At 44.9% G+C, this 24,120-nt stretch overlaps 2 protein-coding genes across 4 annotated transcripts in view; one reads left to right on the top strand and one right to left on the bottom strand.

Moving 5' to 3' along the window:
- The window catches only part of CRYBG3 (crystallin beta-gamma domain containing 3), a 95,300-nt gene extending 91,331 nt beyond the window's left edge, over positions 1-3,969 (top strand). For both annotated transcript variants that reach the window (XM_075434794.1, XM_075434800.1), the window contains 2 exons: positions 313-472; positions 1,939-3,969. In XM_075434794.1, the coding sequence (XP_075290909.1) occupies positions 313-472; positions 1,939-2,027 (249 nt within the window). In that variant the 3' untranslated portion in view covers positions 2,028-3,969. The remainder of the gene's footprint in view (positions 1-312; positions 473-1,938) is intronic.
- On the bottom strand, positions 3,923-22,209 carry RIOX2 (ribosomal oxygenase 2). 2 transcript variants are annotated; one of them, XM_075434819.1, is made up of 10 exons: positions 22,166-22,209; positions 18,252-18,687; positions 16,778-16,897; positions 15,423-15,551; positions 12,357-12,460; positions 9,086-9,188; positions 8,245-8,410; positions 7,651-7,739; positions 6,338-6,448; positions 3,923-4,972 (listed from the first exon to the last, which is right to left on the bottom strand). In XM_075434819.1, exons 2-10 carry the CDS (start codon positions 18,681-18,683, stop codon positions 4,811-4,813), a joined length of 1,416 nt encoding a protein of 471 aa, XP_075290934.1. In that variant the 5' UTR covers positions 18,684-18,687; positions 22,166-22,209; the 3' UTR covers positions 3,923-4,810. The 2 variants fall into 2 exon arrangements, with proteins under 2 accessions (XP_075290934.1, XP_075290941.1); XM_075434826.1 differs by having other exon boundaries at positions 3,923-4,969.
- Between the last annotated feature and the right edge of the window lie 1,911 nt (positions 22,210-24,120).

The raw sequence follows: 24,120 nt of genomic DNA, 5'->3' as shown, positions 1-24,120 counted from the left end.
AAGAGTGAAGAATTTCTCTGAAAAGTAATATGCGAAGAAAGTAAGTGATTTTGTATTAAAGCTGCCTTTGACAGTCTGTTGTTAATATAAAAAGCTGATGATTTAACATAAGAAACACCTGAAGTAACAAAGACCACGTCCTTTGATCAAGCAGCTGGTCAACTGCTGAATAATCTGTTCCTAGCTTGCTTGCCAGGCTTGGTACCAGCTACACCATGATCAGGGCAGTGGGCTTGGTGCCTGAAGCAGAAACAAGGCAGACACAAAAGGAGGCTTTGTGGCCTGAATCTGACTTCGCCTCTTGTCCCTTAGGCTAACAACGCCTGTCTGGATGTGATTGGCGGCAGAGATGTGCCTGGGGCCAAAGTCGCGCTCTGGGCAGAACATGGGAAGGACAGGCAAAAGTGGAGACTGAATGAGGATGGAACCATCAGTTCATACCTCAGTGACCAACTGGTGCTTGATATTAAAGGTATTAAAAAAAAAAAATAAAAAAAAAAAACAACCACCACAACTAAACCTGTTCTAAGTGCATTTTTTGATTGAGTTTAACTGCCATATTCCAGCTCTTTCTGTACTTAAGGTTAAATACGGAAGCCTATCTTTCCTGTTAGGTTTATTCCCAGTTGCTTGACAGTGGGACAAGAAACAACAGGGCAGGGGGGAACCTTACTCTTGATCCCAGAGGTTTATTTTGATCAGATCTACTGTTCTGCCTCAGGGAGTCAGTAGTGCGGATGGCAAGAAATGCAACTTACAGAAGACAAAATGGTGAAGGAAAAGCAACCATGGAATAGGTGTGGCTCAAAAAGAGAAAAGTGCTCACTCCTGAGGTTTTCAGGCTGGTTAAAATTCGTTGCTCAAGTCCCAGTCCTTCTAATTACCCATCACGGCAGAACTACCTCACTGGGGAATGCCTGTTCCTCACACACGGTTTGTTGAAGCCCTGCTGCGGGCGCCAGGGTTCTGTCCCTACGGAAAGGCAGTGACTGCCATGGCTGGTTATGAGGCTGGGGGCTTTACGGTGCTGTGTTCTCAAATGAAGGGTCTAAATGCATTAATCGAGAGCCTAACACCGCTGCAGGGCTTACGGACCAGGGCAAGGGCACATCCCACAGAAGTCATCAGCCTTTTCAGCCACTGTCCTACTGGCCCTTACACACCTGAACTCAGCAGCTCGAACTTCCCGATAATGAATTCCCAGCCCCCTGATGTTGAACTGATAGAGCATGGCCGGTTCCAGAACAGAGGTGTTGAACCACTATTACTAATTCAGAGTTACTACAAAGCCATTAAATGCAGCTAGTAATACTGACGGCAGCTCCTACGGTATCAGAAAGCTGTGCTGCCCAGGTTACAGGAAAAGATAATGCAGAAGACTAGGGTGGCGAGGTACCACTTGATAGCTCTTTAAAACAATTATTTTAGTGGGTTTTTATTTATGGTGCAATGACAAAAAATGCCTTGTCACTTCTACGCTACATGTATTCAAAGGAGAGAAATTTTATTTTAAGGACTTCCTAAATTTGTGGTTGAAATGTATATGCTACACCAAATAATCTGTCTGTGAAGCTGTGCATTTCTGCGGTAACACTATGCGCTTAAAAATCCAGACGCACAGCAGGAGCTCAGTGTCTGCCAAAACCAGTCTCCTTAGAGGTGCTGTTCCGGTGCACAAAGGTACATTTGAGGACTCTGGTGTGCGGTAGCTTCTGCTCCCAAACTAACGGAGCTGCTCAGGGCCTGTGCTGACAAGTGACCGCTTGAAGGAGACAAATACACAGAGGTGGAAGTGCAGGCACCAGCCCCCCACCTCATGGAATTTCTGTTTTTCGGCTAATTTTCCTACTCAGTAACACTGTTTAAAGATTATGCATAGGCTTTTCTGAGCATTTCTTTTTACAGTTTTTCCTTCATGATTTTTGTTTTGTTTTTAAGGAGGAAATTATTATGACAAGAATCACATCATTATGAATCAGCTGATAGACGACAAACAGTCACAAAAATGGGATATTGAAATATTGTGAGTAAAACCCACCACACAGATGGACCTTGTATGGGCTGTTGACACCTAGAGGGGGGAAAAAACCAAACCACTACTGAAGTCACACACCACTGGAACCTTAAGCAGCAACTCCTCTCTGCTTTCTTTCATACCAAGCACCAACTCCTAAAGCAACTGAATTTTGCACAAATCTGGAAGATGGGAGGTTGAGCTAATGTCTTTCTGCAGAGAAGCCGATTCTTTAGAGGCTTCTCCTGTGAAAGTCACTGTTACCCTTCAGCGGAAGTATTAGAAGTAAATGTAGAAGACTGGACAAAAGTTCTGCAAGATACGAACTGCAAGCGATAACGTGGGAAAAGCTCTTCAGAAACATTGTCTTTACCTCCCCCTCAAACTGACGGAAGTTCGCTGAAGAACAAATGCACTAATGAGCTTGGAAGAGGTTGAGTTGGGCTGTTACATCCCAAGTGAAACTGTGTAGGCTCCAAGCGATCCTGAAGCTCAGCTCATATCTCTTGCCAAAATGCAGTTTATTTTGTTCATAAAGACAACTTTGAACTGGAATTACCAGCTCAGCATCTGCAATGAGGCAGTAGAGAAAGCCTGACTTTCACCCCCCTAATGTTACTGGTAGGCCTTTGTCTTCATTTGTTTTACCACCACCAAAATTTCCAGATTCAGGAACTGGTTTTGCTGACCCGTGGCCTGTTTCCAACCCACGAACCTGTGAGTTATCACTGAAGGTCACCGTTAATGTGGAGCCGTATGCGCATGTATTGAAAGAGAATAAACGGTCCCGGGTCAGGCTAGACTTCTGCAAGGGCTAGCTGCATTTAGAGCAGTATTGATTTTCATTCTAGATGTATTTTGTTTTGATGTATATAGATTAATTTAATACAATGTAATTTGGTCTTGAAACCATGTCTTCCTTCAGAAAATAATTCAGCCCAGTATGTATTTTCACAGGTGCTAGCAGCCTGCATTTCAACGCTTGCTTAATGTTAAAAGAACAGCATAACTGCTTGTTAACGTTACTGTGGCTCATCAACATCACATCCATCTCATCCCAAGGGATGAGGACTTGACCAGTGGTCCAGCCCCTGGCATCCTGGTGCTGTCCTCAATCCCAGCGCTGTGCAGCCAGGCTGCCAGCTACCACGCCAGACAGACAGAGCCAAAGACCTTATAGGCTTGAAAAGCACGTTCCTCACTCAGCACTGACCAGTGCAGAAGGAGCTGCAGACGCTGCAGGACTGTGAACACCTGACGTGCCAGAGAAATCCCGTAGATCACTGGTAACTTCATTTGATTCCAGTGTCACTAAATTGATCTACTTCATTGAAAATGTATTTTTTTTTCCTTATTTGTATATTCAGGGTATTTCTATAAGTATTTAAAGAGCATAGATTTGCTACAGACAGATACTTTAGTTTCCAAAAGCTGTAGCTATTCCAGTTGTGCATTCAAACAGGATTTATCCCCAAACAAATAAAAACACGTAACCCTAAGTTTGCCACAGAAATAAAATATATGGATGTCTATTTTTGTATGAAATGGGAGTTCTATATAGTACTATTTAAAAATAAAAATCTACTTGCACTTACTATTTTACATTCTAAAATTATGATAAATCTACTGTTTAAGTAACAGATCTTCAAATGTACCTATTATATTTTTTCCAACTAAAGCACCTGTTTAGCTTTTTTTGAGTCGGTATATCGAGCGTTCTACAATGTGATTTGCTTTCCGTATGAAATTTTAAAAGCCTGTGTAAAAAGTTCCAGTCTTGCAAACCAAAAATGACTACATCTTATTTGGCGGGTCGGTGTTACATAGCAAAGTAGAGCAGGCTTTTGTACTTCAGAGAGTTTGAATGTAAAATACAAGCATGTACATTTTAATTGTATAAAACTTTTTTTAGGAGGAACATTTTGCTTGTTGGTTTCTTTTTAAACAAATGAAATACAGTGATAGTTTTTTATAGTTGTCAAGCAAATTCTTGCGAAGTATTTCCTTTCAAATGGACAAAGAAGGAGTAAGTGTACTGAATACGTGACTGTGCTGTTACATTAGTTCTTACATGAAACATCGATGTTCAAGTATTCCAATAACTGCACTACTCCCATCACAGTCCTCCCAAGTCAGCACTGACGATACAGATTCCAGTTACACATTTGGGTTACTTTCACGTTAAATTGGTGCTGGGGGAGGCAGAGGTTAAATGCCATTGTTTGTCCATTCCAGCGGTGGCCGCAGCTGAGAGGAAAGGGGTTTTCTTGGGCAAAATCCTACCCCTTTGGGAAACGGCATACACAGCTTTTACTGAGAAGCTTTTGTTCTCTCGGGGCAAACAAGCAGAACAAAGCAGGGTTTCTGCTGGTGAACTTTACAAATGAAAAAACAAGTTACTGTTTTTTGCCCAAGGTCCTGGAGCCTGCTCCGTGTATACCTTTTAGACATCCTCCACCTCAAGGCATCCATCCAGAGGAAAAGGATGTTACTATGAGTAACAGCACTGGTTGTTACTATGAGTGATACATCCAGCCACAGCCATGGAGCTATGGCTTGCTGGACTGCGAGCAGCTCACCCGTTTTTCCCGATGCCCGTTTTGCCAAAGCTGAGGAAAGGAAAGTAACATTTGGCACCAGAAAGTAGCAAAGTGTATATATATTGCAATGCTTTGTTTAGGCAGCAATACAAACCAAAGGCTGGATGGATAAAAAAGTAATTTAATAAATGTTTATCTCAAGAGATTCTTAATGGCCAGAAATACTACTTAGAGGAGCAACTACTTCACAAAAGCATCACATAACTTCAATTAGACATTCAGTCCATAGCGACAAGGCAAGGTTTTCTTTCTCTTCATCTGAGGTAAGGTTAAGCTCTTTAACATAAACAGTGCTGCCACTCCAAATCTGCTTCAGTGCATCCAAGTACGACAAAGGAAAACGCAGCCCATGACTCTGCTGGGGAGAAAAAAAAAAAAAAAAAATTTTTTTACAAAAAAATCCTTCAGCTAAAAGTGCCAGTGTCCCTTACTGCACAACAGTGTGTTAGGCTGTAGGTACTGAGCAGCAGGTGTGTGCTGCTTTCCCACATCACACTCGTACTTCTGAGAGCATCCTCCAGAAGATGCAGGATTATCCTGCCACTTTTCCTAATAGAAAAATAGCGGACATCTACATGTTCTAGCGCACCTTAGGAGGTAGGGAGGCCTAAAGGGCCTGTCTTCTTCCTGTGGTTTCCACACTGAAGAATGAAATAACTTTAAATTTACACTCTTCCCTAACATCTACCCATTATTTTTGGAAGGTCACCTAAGTTTGTTTCTGTCTGGTACATCCAGTCTTTGGACAGGATTTGGCAAAACCACAGCAGACCCCCATTACCATGGCTGGAGCCTTAACGGGCAGGAAGGTGTATTCTGGGGTGTGCACATAAGGTACAGGTGCCAGGGTACAGCCTCAGCTACCCATATGCTCTACTCCAGAGGACCAGTGAGATTTACCTTAAAAGGTAAATGACTGTCAGGCAAAAAGCCTTGCTGCAATTAGGGAGACAAAAACCAGGCTGTCTTCTGCTTTGCCTTTTTGGTGCATTTGGGCACACCTGTGTTCACGTATTTCAGGTCACAGACCTCAGACAGAGCCACTCTATCATTACTATCATAAAGTGGAACTCAAAGCTCCAAAGCTCACAGCCACTCTTGAGCAGGATTTATGATTTGAGCAGAAGCACATTGTACGTACCCTGAGTAAGAACGGAGACAGACCATCTGCAGCCCTAGTAACAATACAAAAAGTTCCCTCCTTCCATTTCAGTAAAAGAGTTAACTCTTTACTCCCACTGCTGACCCACCCGCCCCTAAAATAAACAGCCTTGTCCTGCAGTGTGTTCCAGTGGATGCAGAATCTATCGTGGGTTGAATGTGGTATAACCATAGTGCACGAGGCGCAGTGATCCCTGCCACTACTGACCATGCGCTAGCGTATCCAGCAGCCTTAACAAAGGACGTGCTGTAGGACACAGAATTACCATATTTTAGCCACTCCAGTAGCTTTGCAAGCTAGGACATAAGATATATGTAAGAATTCCTTTTAACAGCTCAAACATTTAATTAAACCTGATATTACATCACTTAGTTCTACTATTAACTGCCTCTGTGTTGCAGCCTCAGCTCGTCCAGGTACTTGGAGGAAAGGCAGAAATGCTTTGGGTGCTGCAGGGTACAGCAGAACCCAGGCCCCTGCTACCCTCTCAGTCCAGCTCGTCTAACGCACCGGAACCCAACGTGGCAATGTGGCTTTTGCTCTGTGTGCAGGGCGACAAACCTGTGCTGTGCCCTCCTCACTGGTGGTGTCATCGTCTGTCCCCATCATGTGAGTGTCTCTCCTGTTCTTTAAAGAATGATACACATACACCATCTCTCTGCGAAGCTCATCCTAAAAGACAGCAGGAAGAAAACAGTTACATGTGATGCACACCCCAAATGCACCTCCCTCAGGTGACAACGTTAGCTCCTTAATTCTGGAGTCCCCTGTTACATCAATGAAAGCCACTCACCTTCCTAACTGAACGATCCAACAGCCACCTACTACAGCAGTAAGGGAGTCTCCAGAGCATCTCTGAAAACTTATTTACCAGCCATAATCTTCTGCCTTAATACTGCCTCTACTAGGCTCACAGGACTGATGCTGTATAGAAAGCATGCCATTTAAGGGGCACCTCCTAGAAGGTCTTAATGAAGGAGCATGCACCAATAAATTTCCATTCTGATACTGATCTGTCTCTAAAAAAAATCATATCCCTGTTATCATTCCTTGGGCAAAGCTGTGCAAACCAAGTCAGAGCTCTGTGGGCAGCTCTCACACTGAACCTGTGGACATGAGTCTTGCATGCGTACTGTCATTCAGGGTTTATCCATATGACATCAGAAGGCAAGGAGGCAAAAAAAAAGTTTCCAAAACCTACACAGTCTCACAGCAATATGGATACAAACAAAACAGAGGAGAAAAATCAGAAACTTAGATTTTTCTTTGAGGGTAGCATTTTTACTCGTGCGAAAAAAATCCTACAAGATAGTCTGACCTGGTGGTGTGCCACCCCCCAAACCCCTCACTTTTTTTTTTTTTAATTATCAAAAAGCACTTCTAGAATTTCATAATAATAAACCTTAATAGATAAGAAGTAGTCTGAACACAACATAAGCCTTTGTGGAACAACTGAGTAGTGCCACTGGCACCCGCTTTGGCACAAAGATCACAGGCGGCAGCAGCTGCAACCAAGAGAATTCCCCTCTCTTGAGGGAACCTCTTTTTGTAACTTATTTATGCTCTTAAATACAAAGAGCAAAAGAACAATAAAAATCCATTATCGAGAGCTACAGAAGCTATTTAGCAGCTGTAATGATCTATCCTCTGTAACCTACCGTGCAGAATCACAGAGTAAGTTCAGTTCTGTAGCTCTCCTCCAGAAGGCAAGAATGTGCTGAATCCCTGCGCAACAGCAACCCCACGGTCTCCTGACCGACCCTGATGGGCTGCAGGGCCCAGCTAAGCGTAACCGCGTGGCCCTCGTAGACCAGTACGACAGAGCAACAACCCGGATACCCCTCACTCCCCACCCTCAGCGTCATTATACTTACAGAATTGTCTTGATCCGGTTCTACTGTAATGACAGCATGATCGCTAAACTGCAGTCTGATTTTGCTGTCTATTTTTGGCAATTTCCCACCTAAGAAAAATAAATTCTCCATTAGAAAGGAAGGAAGCCAGTCAAACAGTGCAAACAGAGCCCTCTGTGCATTACCTGCTCTCTCGTGGCTAGGTTTTTTGGTTAACCTGTTTCAACACCCGCATGTTCTCAAACTCGGGAGGGTGGGGAGAGGTAATTTTTTTTTTAGTTCTCTCACCTTTACAGTCTACACACAGCTGTAAGAGCAAGCTAGAGCATAAGGACAAATTCTACCAAGTCATTCTCAGCACACAGTAGTTTATTAAAGCTGCCAATTTCAGTCTAGGATAACCTTTATTTCCTCCTAAGAGAGATGTGTCACCTCTTCCGTCAGACACGGGGAATTAACCAACGGAGGTGTGCAAATGCACACGCAGAGCCCAGCACAACATAAAAGTGATGCTAGACAATAATCTTTGCCTACCACAAAATACCACAGCCCTGAGGCAGAGTTAGCAACAGGTCTACCATCATATCAGCCAGTTTTCAGAACTTCAAAACCTACCTGGAGTCAAAGGATCAGCGTCACATCCCAAGCAGGGTGGCAACCGGTTCATAATGAAATCCTTCTTCATGTCAGATGATCTCAGTTCTCTGGTGTTTTCCAGACGGTCTGCAAGCCTTCTCAAAAGACTACTCAGTTTTTTTGTTGTGTCAGCCATATCCACCTGCTAAATATTCACACAGAGTTGCTCTCACCCAAATTCAAGCTAAACAGACTAGCCTGAAGAGAAAGAGGTGCAGTAATGCAGTGAAAATCTGCACACACATCTTTCATTTTTGCAAAGGGTAACATTTACTTCCAAAACAACAAATTTTGTTTCTTTTACACATTCCCCACGAGCTGTTCACACACCAAAGTGATGCTCACTTTCCCTCACTCTGGGGCTACCTGCAATGCTAAAGGACTTTGCAAGCATAGTTAAAGAGAGAGATTTGTTCCTTCTGCATGCTGATGAGCTGATCAGCAGCACAACTGGACTATCATCAAGAGGTCACACAACAATTTACAGCTTTGCTAACTTTTAAAAAGCTTGGCCCGACAACAGGAACTATGCCTGTCTGACAGCTCCAAAGCAAATGCCATTACTTTTAGAAGGAAACAAGCCCTACAAGGACACTGTGATACAAAAGAAAGGCAGGGCAGTGAACTAGGCCATGCTTCAGATGGAGAAAACCTCAGAACAGTCATCCTGAAGTCTTCAAAAGACGTGGTTGTGCTGCTAGCCAAAATAGCGCCATTGCATTGAGCTTTCAGAGCAGATCAAGAAGATAAGATAGCTGCTTGCCTCAGCGCTGAAGTTTCAGCTGGATGCACTATTGTTCTCTCAGTCCCACCTACTTACCATAAGCAGTTGCCTTGGTACGCTTGTCCGCAGCGCCACATCTTCTTTTGCTGTATCAAACACAAGGCCAGGAATTGCATCCAGTAAGAAATCTCCCCAAGAGCTGCAGGACAGGAAGGAAAAAAATACTAAAATAGTTGCACTGAAATAAAACAGACGTCTTAACTGATGTCAAGGGCTGGAAACAGTGCTCTAATTGCAAACCTGCTTTATGCCTTTTGCCCTTCCATTACCACTCTCATGCAATAGCTCACTCTCATCTCGACTGTGTGTCCCCTCACTAGCTTCAGGTCAGCGGCACTCCTACAGAGGGAAGGAACTGGCTTGAGAAGGGTCCAGTTTGTTCTGGTTCAGGTGCTTGCTGTTTACCAGTGGATTCAGCTTAAAGCTGACCTCAGTGAATGAAGAAAATCCTACCAGGGCGATTATTATCCAACCACACGCACACAGAACCTGACTGCACACAATGAAGTGTGTGGGGTTGTGTCAGTTAACATGCTTTTGAGACACTTACGTTGAAGGAGGAAACGTACCCAGGGTTATCAAATCCAACATGGCATCAGTTTTTAGCTTTGCCACAAACTTAATTACAACCCCAGGAACAAGACACCTACATACCTCTACCAGAATTTTAATGATACCGAACAGGCACCTCGTAGGTGCATCGTTTGTGTTAAATCCCCGTTCTTAGCCTATATACTTTAAAAAAAAAAAAAAAAAAAAGGCATTTGATCTCTGTGCTTCTCTACCCCAGCTGTAAGAACAAACTAGAGGAGGGGAGGGAGGACTACTGCCTGCACCCTCTTTGCCTAGCCTGAGTCAGCCTTGCCCGGAACAGGCGTGCTGCTCACGCAGAAATGCCGCCCCGTCCACCTGTGGCCTCTCTCCCTGCCACATCCGCAGAGACTGGTTTCGTGGGCAACCGACCAGGACAAGTGCCCAGCATCCAAGGCTGCCAGCAGACTCCCACCCAGCTAGGGCAGGCAGCAGAGCAGGGCCCGTCCTCCAACCTACGCTTCACCCTCTGCTCTTGCTCTCCCTGGGCACTCCCTGTTTTCAGCTCTGATCTCTAGATGCTACTTTAGGGTTGTTTTTTTTTAAAAAAAAGTATGACTTGTTACAGTCTCATTTACAATTTTTTTATGGTCTCCACTCAAGTGTTCCACTGTCTGCTATACACTGGGAGGGAAGGACTCTGGCCAATAAACAGAATTAGACATCTTATACTTCTCAGTGCTTCCCTTCTCTTGCCCCAAACCTCCATGTCCCAGCAACTATCTTCAGCTACTCCCTACTTTTCCAAACTTCCCTGCTTATAATGAACTCAGACAGACGCACTTCTCTGCCAGCTGGGACCGGGCCCAGAGGAACCATCCTCCAGCACACAGCAGACTCCGTTTTGTCTTGGGGCCTAAACACCCCTGAAAGTGCCACCTCCACCAGCACTTCTTCCCCTCCCAGCTCCTTCTCCACATGCTGCTCCCAGCGTGGTCACAAGGAGTCCAAACATCCTCCACATCTATTTTCAAGGAGTTCTTTTCAGTTTTCCAAGGGAATGTTTCCAGACCATACTTCCATCTACAAGCCAAATCAAAATACCAGCCTGTGTCAGGACTGCTGCTTATTCTACCTACGCTTGCTGAAAGCAGATGCAGAGGCGGGCTCTTACACTTCATTACCGATAACCTTAATGGATGACGATTCCACTTTTTATCCTTAGAAGAACAGCACTCGCCAAGCTTTTCCTTTTTCCTCTCCTCGTTCTGACACAGGCGCCCAGGGAACGCACTCCCAGGCAGCACCACTTCTCGGGTAACTCACTGGCCTGGCATTTGGCTTATGCTGTCACCGAGAAACTGCACTGACCTCACGCAAGCCTGTCAGGCCTCCAGCAACCCTGTTACAAGGAACCAAATTCTTGTCTCCCCAGCACTACGTGACCACTAGTGCTGTACGGAACGAGCCGAACCAACCCTGTTCCGTGCATTCGGAAGGACCCCAGCACACCGGTCTGTAAACCATCGCTCCAGCCCAGCCTCCACCACCAAGCCAAAAACCCACTGATTCTAGTGTCACTCTTCTGTCTGTTCAGTTCGCTAAGCCGGGGGTGGGAGCAGCGCCAGGTCAAGCAAGGAAGCTGCTTTTTTTTTTTTTTCCTTCTGAATAAAAGAAGACAACATGAGTGTAAATTAAAATCAGCCGAACCCAGCTTTAATGAAGACTCACACCTTTGAGCAGCTTTGTCTTAACCCTCTCTCCAACTTGGAAGACTGGCCCCATTAAGAGCTACTGGCTGTACTGACATCCTGGGCTTCCAGAATGGTACAGCTGGTGGCTGAGATTCATCTTACAATCATCTAGAATACGCCCAAACTTGTTCTGCCCTGTTTTGCGGCTTAGAGGAATCCTTCCCAATTCCCAACTCACACCAGTGACTCCAAACCCAGCATGTGAGAGGCTGATTCAGCGGCAGCAGCATTGCCCTGGGTGATGACAATGTTTCAGTGGGCGCAAGGATCCTATGTGTCAAAGGAAATCTGACTTGTATGCGTGGGGTAGGAGATGCAAAACACAGATAAATAGAAAATATTTGCGAAGGAAGAATTTGCAGCAAGTCTGTGACAATAGGTGTGGGTGACTGTCAAACACAGGAGAAAACATGATGAAAGGAGGAACTCATGACTCTCTATCTGGGTTATAAAATCAACAGTAACTTCAGCCACTGGTAAGAGATTTTTTTAAACACAACAGTGAGTTTGCAGTTGTAACATTATCTTCCACATTAAAATCTACAGCTGGTAAATAATAAAATAATCAACTAAAAAGCAATCAAGCTTGCTTCATGAAAACCTGGTAAACAGGCTGCTTCAAACAACAAGGGTCTCACTCACCTCCTTCCCCCAAACCCCAAAATTTCAATTACTGCTACCTGAACACTAGCTGAGATTCTCTTATTAACAGCATGGCACATATGTAATAGTGGGGTACCTACATATATTCCATGTCACCACACCTCTAGGGGGAAGGTGACATGCCCTATCCCTGTATTACTCGCAGAAAAACAAACCACACAAGGGCTGAACAGAATGAACACAGAAAAGAGCTAAGCAGAGCTCATTACAAGGTGGTTATTCTTTTTTTTATGAAACAGGACATGACTTCTTTGAAACATCAATTTCAGGTCTGTACTATTCACACACATTATCTGGCAGAGGAAAGCTATTTTCAGAAAAGCCATACTAAAAAAAAAAAAAAAGTAAAGAATAACTACTTGTTTTGGTAGGTACTGATGGTCACGTGTGTAGAATAGGTGATCCCAAGAGGAGTGTCAGCTTGGTGAATAGTCCCTCTCGGGAAGTACAGTAAGTCACCTGGCTGCAAAAAATGAAAGATAATTGATATATTTAGGACACCTGGTCAAGCCTTATTGCAGTCAAAATAGAGAAAATACTCTGAGCAGACAGACTGACAACATATATTTTTGAAAATCACAAAATAGAGATCCTCCATTGTACACTTTAATAACAAAATAAAGCACTCTAAGCCAGAAGTCCGGTACCTTAAACTTTCCAACTTACTGTCAATATTTACTATACACCTGTCTGAAAGCACAAAGCAAGCTTTTAACATAATAGAACACGCACACTCCCACTCAGCTGCATAAAGGGGACAAAGAAGCAGCTGAGATGAACCTGCTGACAATACCGTGGGCTAGCAGAGGGGCAGTGCAATGGGAATTTGGTCAGATCACATCAAAAGAAAAGGCCAGTATTCCACAAGAAAAGCCAAATATTCTATAAAGATGGTAATGTGTTGCAATACTGTTGTCTGAAATTATCAGTTAAAACACTTAAAAAACAAGTACAACCTTCCTCCTCTCTTTCTTCTCACCTATCTAAATTAAATCTCCACACTGATAAAATTAGGCAAGTCAAGATAAGAGAGAAGTGCAAAGCACACAAAATTGCCTCCAAGAAGGAAAAATCAGTTTACTTATGGCTTCTTCTATAAACACTCATATAGTTGGATAGCACAGCCAAGAGAAAATTCCTAAAGCGACATTTGATTCCCTTTTAATTTTACCATTTGTTACATTTGGTAACATCACCTACTTCTAAGAGCCTACCCAATTGTCTAACACAGTTATACTTCAAGTGAACACTATCTGACTTTTTGCTGAATTGAAAGGTCTCTTTAGATTATAGGGCTTCACAGGACTTGGTAAGATCAAGTCTCTTCATCCATTTACTGCAAGCTGTAAAGCATCATAGAACAGCTAGGTACGATTCACTTGTTCTGAAGCAAGCCTCCCTCTGCCATTAATAAACCGCATTCCTTACCAGTGTAGGGACTACACTAACCAACTAAGAGTATTTTGAATTCTCTTCATTTGCGATGTTTCACATCCCCAGCAAGAAAACAAACCGGAGGGAGGGTCGCATAGGGGAAGGGTAAGAGCCCTGAACACCTACCAGAGTGATGACAAACTAGCTGGCAGAAGAAATTATTTCATGCCGTAGCACCCCCTGCCTACCACTAAGAAGCCAGGATCACGATTTTTCAAAGCAGTCTTTGCTGCAAAGTCCCACTCTTATTCATCTTATCTGCTGGGTAGTCTCATCAACATCATTCACGTGAGCCAGCAAGCACAATACTCCTCAATTAAAACAATCAGAATCTTCACAGACTCCAGGTGGCAACACCCAGACTGGGTCAGGACAGAGCATTTGACAAGAGACAAAACGGATCTGATCGCTTTGCTGCCTTCTTACTTCGGAACTGGAGGAAGGAGGCGCAGATGAGGGAGAAGTACCAGCAAGTTAAATGGAGAATCCTACATGAAGGCAGCTAGATAGCCATCTACCAAATAAGCTTTGTGCTTGACATCAGTAACAAACCAGCCACGGCCACAGGCTGTTGCAGTGTCACCAAGACGCACTGCAGCTTGGGATCTCACACACAGACCAGCGTGCCTTTGCTCTCAGGCAGCTACTAGTTTTTGGCGGGACGGAAGAACACCACCAATACAGTCTCTAACTGGTCCATTTGTTCTAAACTGCCCAAAGATGGGAGACTGCAGACACAAATGCAAAAAAGGAGAAAGGAAGTATTCTAGAAAGATGTTTAGCAAGGAAATGAGAGTCATCTGATAGCATCCCTGTCAGAGACAGCTCCAAACAGACAACCAAAATCTGACAGTGGCTACTCAGAAGAAACAGGTCACAGGAAGCAAAGAACATCAAACAAAAGAAAAATAAAAGCTTAGATCATTTTAAAGCCCTTTTCAGAGGCCAGTATTTTCACTCCACTAATGTCAGTAAAATGGCTTGTGGAATACATCATCATTCCATAAAAATCAAAGGCACTGAAGTCCAGCCCAAAACGTTCCAGAAATTGAAAAGGGAACTGTGATTTAATAGACTTTGTATCACCCAATACATAATGACAAATGAATATTACAACTGTCAAACTACACAGCCAGTGATGTCAGTATCACATCCAATGTGCCACACAATTTCTAAAGCACCTACAGCCACAGCCGGGTCTGAACAGCGGGAAGAGCAGGGACCTCGCAGAGAGAGGCCCCAGGACAGGACACACGGCAGAGAAACTACCAAGGCGTCTGGCACAGAGCAGCACTGTCTGCTGGGTAACGGCATGCTTCGAAAGCACAAGCATGTAAAACAGAACGGGACAAGTACCAGATGCCCTGCTGTCAAAGGGGCTGCATTCATTAATCTTCATGAAAAGCTCTTTTTATTCTAAATAACAAAAAAACAGCCAAACACTTGATTTTCAGGTTTGGAAAACGAAAAAACAGTTACTACAGCAAGTTAAACAAAAGCGTGAACTAAAGCCCATATCAGCCAAGGATGAACATTTAAATCTAATTCACCAGAACAGTGACAACCTTTGGAAAAGCAGTACATCTTGGTGCACAGAAGGATTACCCTGACTGATTACAGACAGCATGTAAAAGCATAAAAATGCTTCATAACCACATATAAACCCAATGTTTTTTCTGCATACAACTCCACAAATATGATTCAGGAGTCAGGGTGTCCAACTTGAGGAATATTGGAGAATTTCTAGAAATAACTGGTTTCTTGGTCTGTTATTTAAATATTAAAGCAAAGAGTGCCTTTGAAACAAAGGATATGTTACACAAGTATCACCCAAATTTCTCATGCTCACAGCCATTTGCACGCCAACCCTCCCCTCAATTTCACAACCACGATCATTCAGAATACTGTCTTCAAGAAATGGACCATTTTAAACATGACTACTTTTCTGGCAACCATCTCCCAGATCAGGTAAAGCAATTCAATTACAATACCTTTAATACGAATTCATGTGTGGGATTCCCAATCCTGTCTTCTGATTCAACATTATACTCCCGAGCCAAATGCACCGTTGGTTTATAGAGTCGCCAGTGTTTCTCGCCTTCTAGCTGAAGGATAAACACCTGCAAAAGATCATAAATCCAAACGCATAAGGAAGCCTTGCTGCCCTTCACACATCCAACTTTTTAAAGTCATCTTCTTACTGGGAAAGTCTGTGGAACCATGCCAGAATCAGGGACAGAAGGCAAACAAAAGCGACACAGGTTGCTTTTCTGACAACAGAAGGAACAGACCTCACCTTCCCTGCTCTCAGCTACTCCACAGCACGGCAAACAAGATTCCTCTCACATTACTTTTTAGATGTCTACAATGCAGAAATTTACATCTGAACTATTTCTTTAGGCTCTACTTAGAGACAACACTAAGAAGAGTTGTGAAGTGTGATCTGTTTTATCCCAAGTAGGCATTTGGAAATCTCCGCTTCTCTCCAGTCACTTAAGCGCTAGACAACTAACTCAAAAGTAATGTCTGCCACACAGATATTCAAAATATCAGGCGAGAGAGGTCTTATTGCCATATGCTGACACAAAGAGCATCAGAAACATCTAGGGGATGCTGTGAGCTGGGACTGGATGACATATGCCAGAACATGCAGGTTGTGGGGCTGCTGAAGAACAAGCATAAGGAAAATCAAACTCCAGAGGTATTTAATGGAAATGAAAAAATAAATAAATAAAAAGCAAAAAATACGTGTAAGGGGTTTTTTTGTTTTGGTTTAAGTGGGATAGCCCAACCTTTTTTTTTAATGCAGTCTCTGTTTGAATGTTTCTTTTAGAAGCTAATTTAAAACACACTTGGACCACAGGGCTTCATCGTACCAGTAACTTCCTAAAAACAGTAGGACCAGCAAATGGGAACCAGCACAACCAGTCTGCTTCCACTGTCCAGCTAAAGAAAGAGCAAGTACTTAGTGAAAGGAAATGGACTTCTAGATTCTTGGGGGTCTGAATGAAGTGGGGAAAAAAAAAATAAAAAGGTGCTGAGAAGCTTCTGCAGCTAGGAAAACAAATTATCCTTTTGTATAATGAAAATACTCGGTCTGGAAGGCAGAGTTTACATGGTATTACCATTAGATATTACTATTAGTACCTTTTCAGTAAGATTATACAGGAAAGAGGACTATGAAGAAACAATTGCAACCAATTATCCTAAGTTATCAGTGAAAACAACATTTTTTCTGTAATAAGTTATTTTATGAGAGAGAGGGGGAAAAAAGTGCATGTATAGGTATCCACTGCCCATGCAAAAGCCCACGCAGGGTTTCACAGACAAGTTTGTGCTGCCCTACCTCAACATCATCGTAGTGAGGGGGAAGGCCCTGCGACCCCTGGGGGGTAATGTAAACATTCGACCCAACCAAAGACCCAAAGTAGCACTCCAGCTTCTCCTGAATCTTCCACAGCTCCTCCTGTAAAAAGAAACGATGCTGTTACCACTGAAGAGCTCAGCCAAGCAAGGCTGCCACCCAGCCCACAGCCCCCCCATCGCTTGGCAGGTTCTTCTAGTGAACAATCCCATCCGCACAGGGAGACAGAGGCTGGGAAGGCAGGTGCTCTGCAGGAGTGTTTCTTCTGAAAGCAAGCACTGCAGACACAAAGTCTGAGATCTGCCGTGAAGTCTGGTGCCCCAACATAGCAGTAATGTTTGTTGTCTTCCCTGTACCATTTTTAGGTTGCAAAGACAGGCAAACAGTGCTAGACAGAGAGGAAATAAAGCATCCCACAAACAGCAAACACAATAAACATGCAGCACTTGCATTATATGGACTAGCAACAAAGAGAGCATACAAAGGTTAGAGACCTTTATCCAGTGACTCCAACTGTTTGGGCACATCTGACAACAAACTTTACACATCCACATCTATCATGTGATGGACGATGCACAAAAGGGATGACTGATATCAGAAGATGCCAACTACCAGTCCTAAGCAAGTCCAACTTCAACCAGAATTTACATAGGTTCAGCTCAAGCTCTAGATTTCAGCATCAGCCATGCAACATTTCAACTTCAACCGCAGATGCCCCTGCCACTGGACATCACAGCTACACTCGAATTGAGATCGGCCAGGGACACTATACTTGGACTCAGCCATCTATCGGGGTCCTTACGGACCACTTCACAATTAAATTGTGTTGACACCACAGGACAAAAAAGGACCGCCTAAATCCAAGTACCTTCAAGCATCCGAGTCCTTTACAAAACTGTGTGGACACCACTGCCACAAAAGCATCAAATCGAACAAAAGGGGGAAGACACTCAGCTAAAATGTGGTGCACCACTTCTGCGGTGCAATTCCAAGCCAATCGACTGACAAGAACGGTGGAGTGTCCCAGAAATACTATACATTCTTTCACACCTTGCCTTCCATTAAAGGAAAGCAGTACACAAGCCTTTTTTGCACAAGGAAACAGTGGGTCAGAACAGATAATTTAAACAGACATAGATGCATAATCATCAATTCTGTGCACTTAGTTTTTTCTAAACTTTTATGTGACAAAGCAATTTTTAAAAGGAATGCTTAACACTATAGCATGAATCAGATTTTGTTCTTACTGCAGAGCACTAAAATGTGATGGGCAGTGCAAAAGTATAAACCATGTCTTAATTCATACAGTTCATGTGTAGATTTCAGCAGGTCATCCTTGTCAGCTGCTTCCCCTGCATTTACTGGGGACAGAGACGAAGCTACATCTAGCATGACTGAGGCAAAGCATAGCACATTTTAAAATATGCATTAATTATATTCAATGAAACGATCCAACCTTAAATCTCTGAGGCTGATGGAACTGGATTGTTGCCTTTTTCTGGTCAAAATCCTTCTTCAGCTGCATGTAATTCACTTTGCCTTCTTTATTTAAAACTTTCTTTTTTCCATTCACACATCTGCAGATATTTATATCTCGCCCATAGTATAGACCCTGGCTGCACAGTTCCTTCAGATGTGACAACTGGAACAGGGACTGGTAGTAAGCAGCCAGCGGGGGATCATTTCTCTGAACAAGCAGTGGCTTTTGCTCCCAGTACTCCCTGAAAAACACCTCTTGTTTGATGGGAGAGATCAAGCTTCCAAAGAGACTGTCCGGGTTCTCAAAACTCATGACTGACGGAGAACAAGCTGCTTCCACCTTCGCTCGTTTACACTGCACCTGCATTTCTTTCCCTGTTTCAGCATGCTTCCCTCCTTTCTTGGGCATGTTTCTGTTTAAGAGGAGAGAAAACCAAAACAGTCAACCAGTAACACAACCTCAAGAGCTCACGGGCCCAAAGCAGCTCCTGTTGCCTTATCCAGCAGGGTATCAGAGTACGCTGGGAACAGCTCTGCTTTCAGATGCTCACTATTTGCTCCAAGCAGCAGAAAAAGGAAAGCCCACAGCAGGCCTCAAATCCTCTCTCAAACCTCAACGAACTCCAAAGGGCTCTACTGGGAGTTGCTGCTCACAGAAGCTCAATCCCCACAGCTGAGCTTATACTAAGAAGCACACGATGAAACCCAGTGGCCACACAACAAATCTTTACAAATGCAGGAATCCACTCACACAGAGAACCTGCTGGTCTTCTGGAGCAAGACCTGTGAATTATTAAAAAATTCACTCAGCTTTAAGAGATTTAATGGCAACATGCAGAGGGGGGTGGAGAGAGTGGACAGGATCATAAACTTGTACCCTATTACACTTCCTTGAAATGCATTAACATTGGGGAAAAAAAGCACAATGAAGACTTCCCAATGACTTTCCAGCCAGAGGACGATGGAGGAGGATGTATGGCATCTCAAGCGCAGAATCCACCCAGCTAAACACAGCGGTTGGTGTGGTGCATGTTGAAGTGAGCCTTCCTTTCAAACTGGCTTACACATTACAAACCCCGTGTGCACATAGCTGCACGGTGACCAGACTAAAGTTTTGGCAGGGCCTACAGAGGAGCAGCTGCTGCAGTGAGGGTACGCTCGCACCGGTACAACAGCACGCACCAAGGGCTACGCAAAAATACAGTGAACAGACAACACAGGGAAATGGGGCCCAGAGGGAGGCCAAGCGAAAGAGCAGATCGCTGTGAGGGAAGAAGGAACATGTAACCAGGTTCAGTGGGCGAGGATGATTCAATTCACAGAAGGGTTATGGCAGCTTCCAAAGAAACAGAAAAACCCAGGGCAGACTCCCCTGCAGGCGAAGCAGGTTTTAGGAGCACGAAGTGAGGGCACCCACTTGAGGTCTCAGGCCCTGGGAACAAATTTTATGCTAAATTATGTGGCAGTGCCAGGCTCCTAGTGATGCTCACCACGCAGTGGCCCACATCTCAGCCTCTGTTAGGGTCTCCATACTGTATCTTTGAATGGCCAGGTTTAGCAAAACTAAGCTCATCAAAGAAACGAAACATTGTTAGGCCCTTCTGTTGATGCTACGCAATTACACCAAAAGCTAAAATTAGTAGGTTCTGCTTCCGTCTGTGCAGACCTCTCAAACTTTGTGGTTTATGTAGGATAAAAACGAATCTTTCATCAAAGTGCAGACTTTTAATTTTAGAGTTGGAAGTCATTTACTTTGTTTTTCCAGGTAGAGAATATGCTTGTATACCATTATGTAAAAATAAAAAAGTTCATTCACAATGGGTTTATCTGCCAAGTTATCAGGAAAGGTAAGGCAAAAATCAAGAAATAGTAGGGTAACAATGCAGTATGTGCAGACATGCTTGCTGTAACTTTAAGTCTGCACCAGCATTTCATCCCCCAGAGTAGCCCAGAGCACCAGGCAGCAGTAAAAGCCTGCCTGAGAAGCTGAGTTAGGTATCCTGACAACGAGCCAGCACCAAGCCCTCTAGCACAGTAATTTGCCTGCTAGGACTGGGCTGGCCAACTCAAACTGAACTCTGGGCATGTCCGGGCATGCTGGTGCTTTCATTTGTAAGTAAAAATAACATCTTTACTCCCAAAAGCAAATGCTCTATTTTATTGAGGTGCTTTTACTTACACAGATCCCTTATGATGAAACCTAAAACTCCAGTTCTGGTATTTGCACGCAGTACTAAGTTCTGTGCAGCAGCATGCAGGACACCCTCACTGCTCCACAAACTCCTGGACAGACTGTTTCATCAGCAATCCCTGTCACAGCCTGTACCTCAACAGTAACCTACAGTCACCGTAGTCCCTCAGGAGGGAATCCACACCACCACCACCTTCCTGAGAGCGGGTGGATTCTCCCAGCTGCAGCAAGCTACAGTTCTCCATGAGGCAAAGAAAGCAGTGCTTGAAGAGACTGAAAATTAGTCCCCAGATGCGAGCAACATCTGAAGATGCTGCCGGCACTGAGATCTACAACTGACATCCCCAAATGCCAGGAACACAAATGCAACCAAGCCTGAATTGCCAGTTTTGAATCTCAGACCTAAACCCATGGTATCAACCTCTCGGGTCACTCACATTGTATTTACCAAAGTTACAGATACGTGCTATTCCCAGAATGTGGCTCCATTTACACAATGTGCTGTTCTGAAGTGTTTTGTTAGTTATTACTACAGAACCACAGAATGGTCTGGGTTGGAAGGGACCTCTGAACATCATCTAGTCCAACCCCTCGGCCATGCGCAGGGACACCTTCCCATAGACCAGGCTGCTCAAAGCCCCAGCCAAGGGGAACACTTCCAGGGAGGGGACATACATGACTTATCAGGGCAACCTCTTCCAGTGTCTCACCACCCTCATCAGAAAAAAATTCTTCCTTATATCTAATCTAAACCTACCCTTCTTTCAGTCTAAAACCATCACCCCTTGTCCTGTCACTGGTAAAAAGTCTCTCTCCATCTTTCTTATAAGGCCCCTTTAAGGACTCAAGTGCTGCCATGAAGTGTCCCTGGAGCCTTCTCTTCTCCATGCTGAACAGCCCCAACTTAGCCTGCCCTCAGATCATCTTTGTGGCCTCCTCTGGACCCGCTCCAACAGGTCCATGTCTTTGCTGTGCTGAGGGCTCCAGAGCTGGACGCAGGACTCCAGGTGGGGTCTCACCAGAGCGGGGCAGAGGGGCAGAATCCCCTCCCTCGACCTGCTGGCCACACTGCTGGGGATGCAGCCCAGGATCTGAGCTTCTGGGCCCCAAGCGCACATTGTCGGCTCACGTCCAGTTTTACATCCACCGGTACCCCCTAATCCTTCTCTGCAGGGCCGGAGGAAAAACCCAGCACCAGCACAGACCGGTCCCTGCTTCGGGCAGCAGCAGCTACCTCCCGTCAGTACCTTCCGGCTCGCGCACCAGCGCACCTGCTGAGCAGCCCAGGCCTGTGCTGCGGCCCAGCAGCCGCAGGGGGACCCGAGCCCCTCCGAGGCGACGGGGAGCGGCGCTGCCCCTCACCGAACCTGTCCCACAGGGGAAGCCTCAGCAAACCGCGCTCCCGCGCCCGCAGCAGGCAGCGCCCCGTGGCCCGGCTGCCGCCACGGGCGCCCACCGAGCGGCACCAGCAGCCCCGGCCGAACGAGCCCCGGGGCAGGCGGACGGCGCCTCAGCCGCCCCGCCCCGCCCCCCTCCCCTCCCCGGCCACGAGGCCGCCGGGCCCGCGCGCGCCCCGCGCCGACGGACGCCTCTCCCCGCGTCCCAGAGGGGCGCCGAGCCCGGAGGGGGCGGCCGGGCCGTGCCCCCCGCCGCTATATTCCCGCCCTCCCGCTAACGCCTCCGCTCCTCGGCGCACTCACCCGGGCCGCAGCGGGCGGGGCAGGGGCGGGGCCGGGGGAGGTGCGCTGGGGGAAATGGCGGCGGGGCCGGGCCGGGCCGGAAGGAGCCCGCGGGCAGGGGGAGGCGCGTCGTGCCCGCCCGGGGAGGGGGGGGTGTCGGCTTCCCTCGGCCGGGAGACTGTATAAAGTTTTAAAGCAATCGCCACTTGAAAACATAATCCGTGCAATAAATGTTTTTCTTCACCTACCGAAGTTACTTAGCGTGTGTGTGCGCGAGAAATACCCCCTTTCTCTGAGAGCAGCAGGAAACGGGTCAAATTAGGAGATAAAACCTAAAACCTCGTGGTTCTTTGTATAAAATCTGACTTCATACTCACAGAAGCACCTGGGCTTCAGCTGCATTGTTTTTTCCCAGACCAAAGTCTTGTCCCAGAGCCCCTCTGAGGCTCCCTTGAAAAAATCTTCAGAATCCTCACCAAGCACGTGGAAACTTCTGGAAATATTTTTAGCTGCCTTCATTAAAGACACCTCATAGTGCTTTGATTTACATGGGTTGAAAGACGTCAGAAAAATTGTTCGGTAGGTTTTGCGCAAGTTCGTTCTTGTGCACTCATAGCTTGAAGCACACAGAGCAGAGCTGCCAACAAAAGGTGAATTTTGGAAACGTGAGCAGCCTGAGAGCACGTGGCTAATTTTAAGTAGAAGTTTACCCGGGGTGTAAGTTAGTTACTAGAAGGATCTTTCCACGATAGAGGAGAGAGGGGACTGTGCTCTGTCAACAGCTTGTGGAGGCAAGTAACGGAGCCTTTCACATCTAAAATACGGGTTCAAATCCCTTCACAGCAGATGGTTTTGCAGTCCTCTTCCTCGGGTGTGGTGGTTACTCACACACTAGTAACTCCTGCTTCCCCAGCACCGGCTGGGTCTCGTGGAACAAACGTTACGTCATGCCGCCGGGTTCTGCGTTTGTGAGTGAAATACATGAAATACAGATCAATCAGCATGGGGATGGGTTACCAGGAGAGAGATTTTGCCAGGGGTGAACCTAAGGTTGTGCTGGTTGTACAAACGTGTACAAATTAGTAAAATTTAACTTCCTCTATAAAGCCTTTTTCTGTCATTGGGCTGTAACTTTTAAGCAAAAGAAGACATTCTCTACTTTCTAATTCGGACTCAGTGCATCACGATGTCACTCAACATTCAGGACACTTTTACTTACTCAAATTTACTTTACAAAATTTATTAAATTGTGTGTATTTTAGTGTAAACACTCACCAGTAGTTGAGATATTCAGAGGTGTACATTTTTGTAGCTCTCTGAAAAGCAAGTCACTGGCATGAAATTCTGCTTGTTTCTTTCATGAGAATTACAATGCTTTGAAGAATGAAGTAGTTCTCCAGACATGAAAGTTTGCATCACCTACATCAACACTTAAAGGATGTTTTCTTAGTACAGATGGGTGTAGCAGCAGATGCTAAAAATAGGGAGGCCACATCCTGCAACTCAGCTGGTCACGGAAACCATTGTAAGCTCTTATTTCTGTTCCAAAAATCCACAAAGTACTCTCAGCATAAGTGCTTGAATACCACTAGGATGAATACTCCAACAAATGCATATTTACATAATGGCTGTGATCTTTTAAGTTTTAGAAACGCTGTGGGACATAAAACCCGTACATTTGACTGGCTGCAAATCTGGCCACAAATAACAGGAATGGGAAATACTTGCGAATACTTTTTTTAAAGACTTCCATGCTGGTATGTCTAGACAAATTGACTACAAGTATTTATTAGGGTCCCCTTCTGGAAGATAACACAAGCTTCAGAAGAAGGTCATGTGAGTTTTAGTCAGCCCTCTAATGCCCTCTAAACAAGAAATAATGTGTTTAAATACTGTTTGTTATTTTTTACTATTTATACAAGCAATAGATTTTTGAAGTAAGTCTAACTCTCCGTTGGGAGAACACTTTGCCAGTG

The sequence above is a fragment of the Opisthocomus hoazin genome, chromosome 1 (genome assembly GCF_030867145.1).
Source record: "Opisthocomus hoazin isolate bOpiHoa1 chromosome 1, bOpiHoa1.hap1, whole genome shotgun sequence".
NCBI classification, from domain to species: Eukaryota; Metazoa; Chordata; class Aves; order Opisthocomiformes; family Opisthocomidae; genus Opisthocomus; species Opisthocomus hoazin.
The sequence above is the reverse complement of the archived record's forward strand: the minus strand, read 5'-3'. Positions and strand labels throughout refer to the sequence as shown.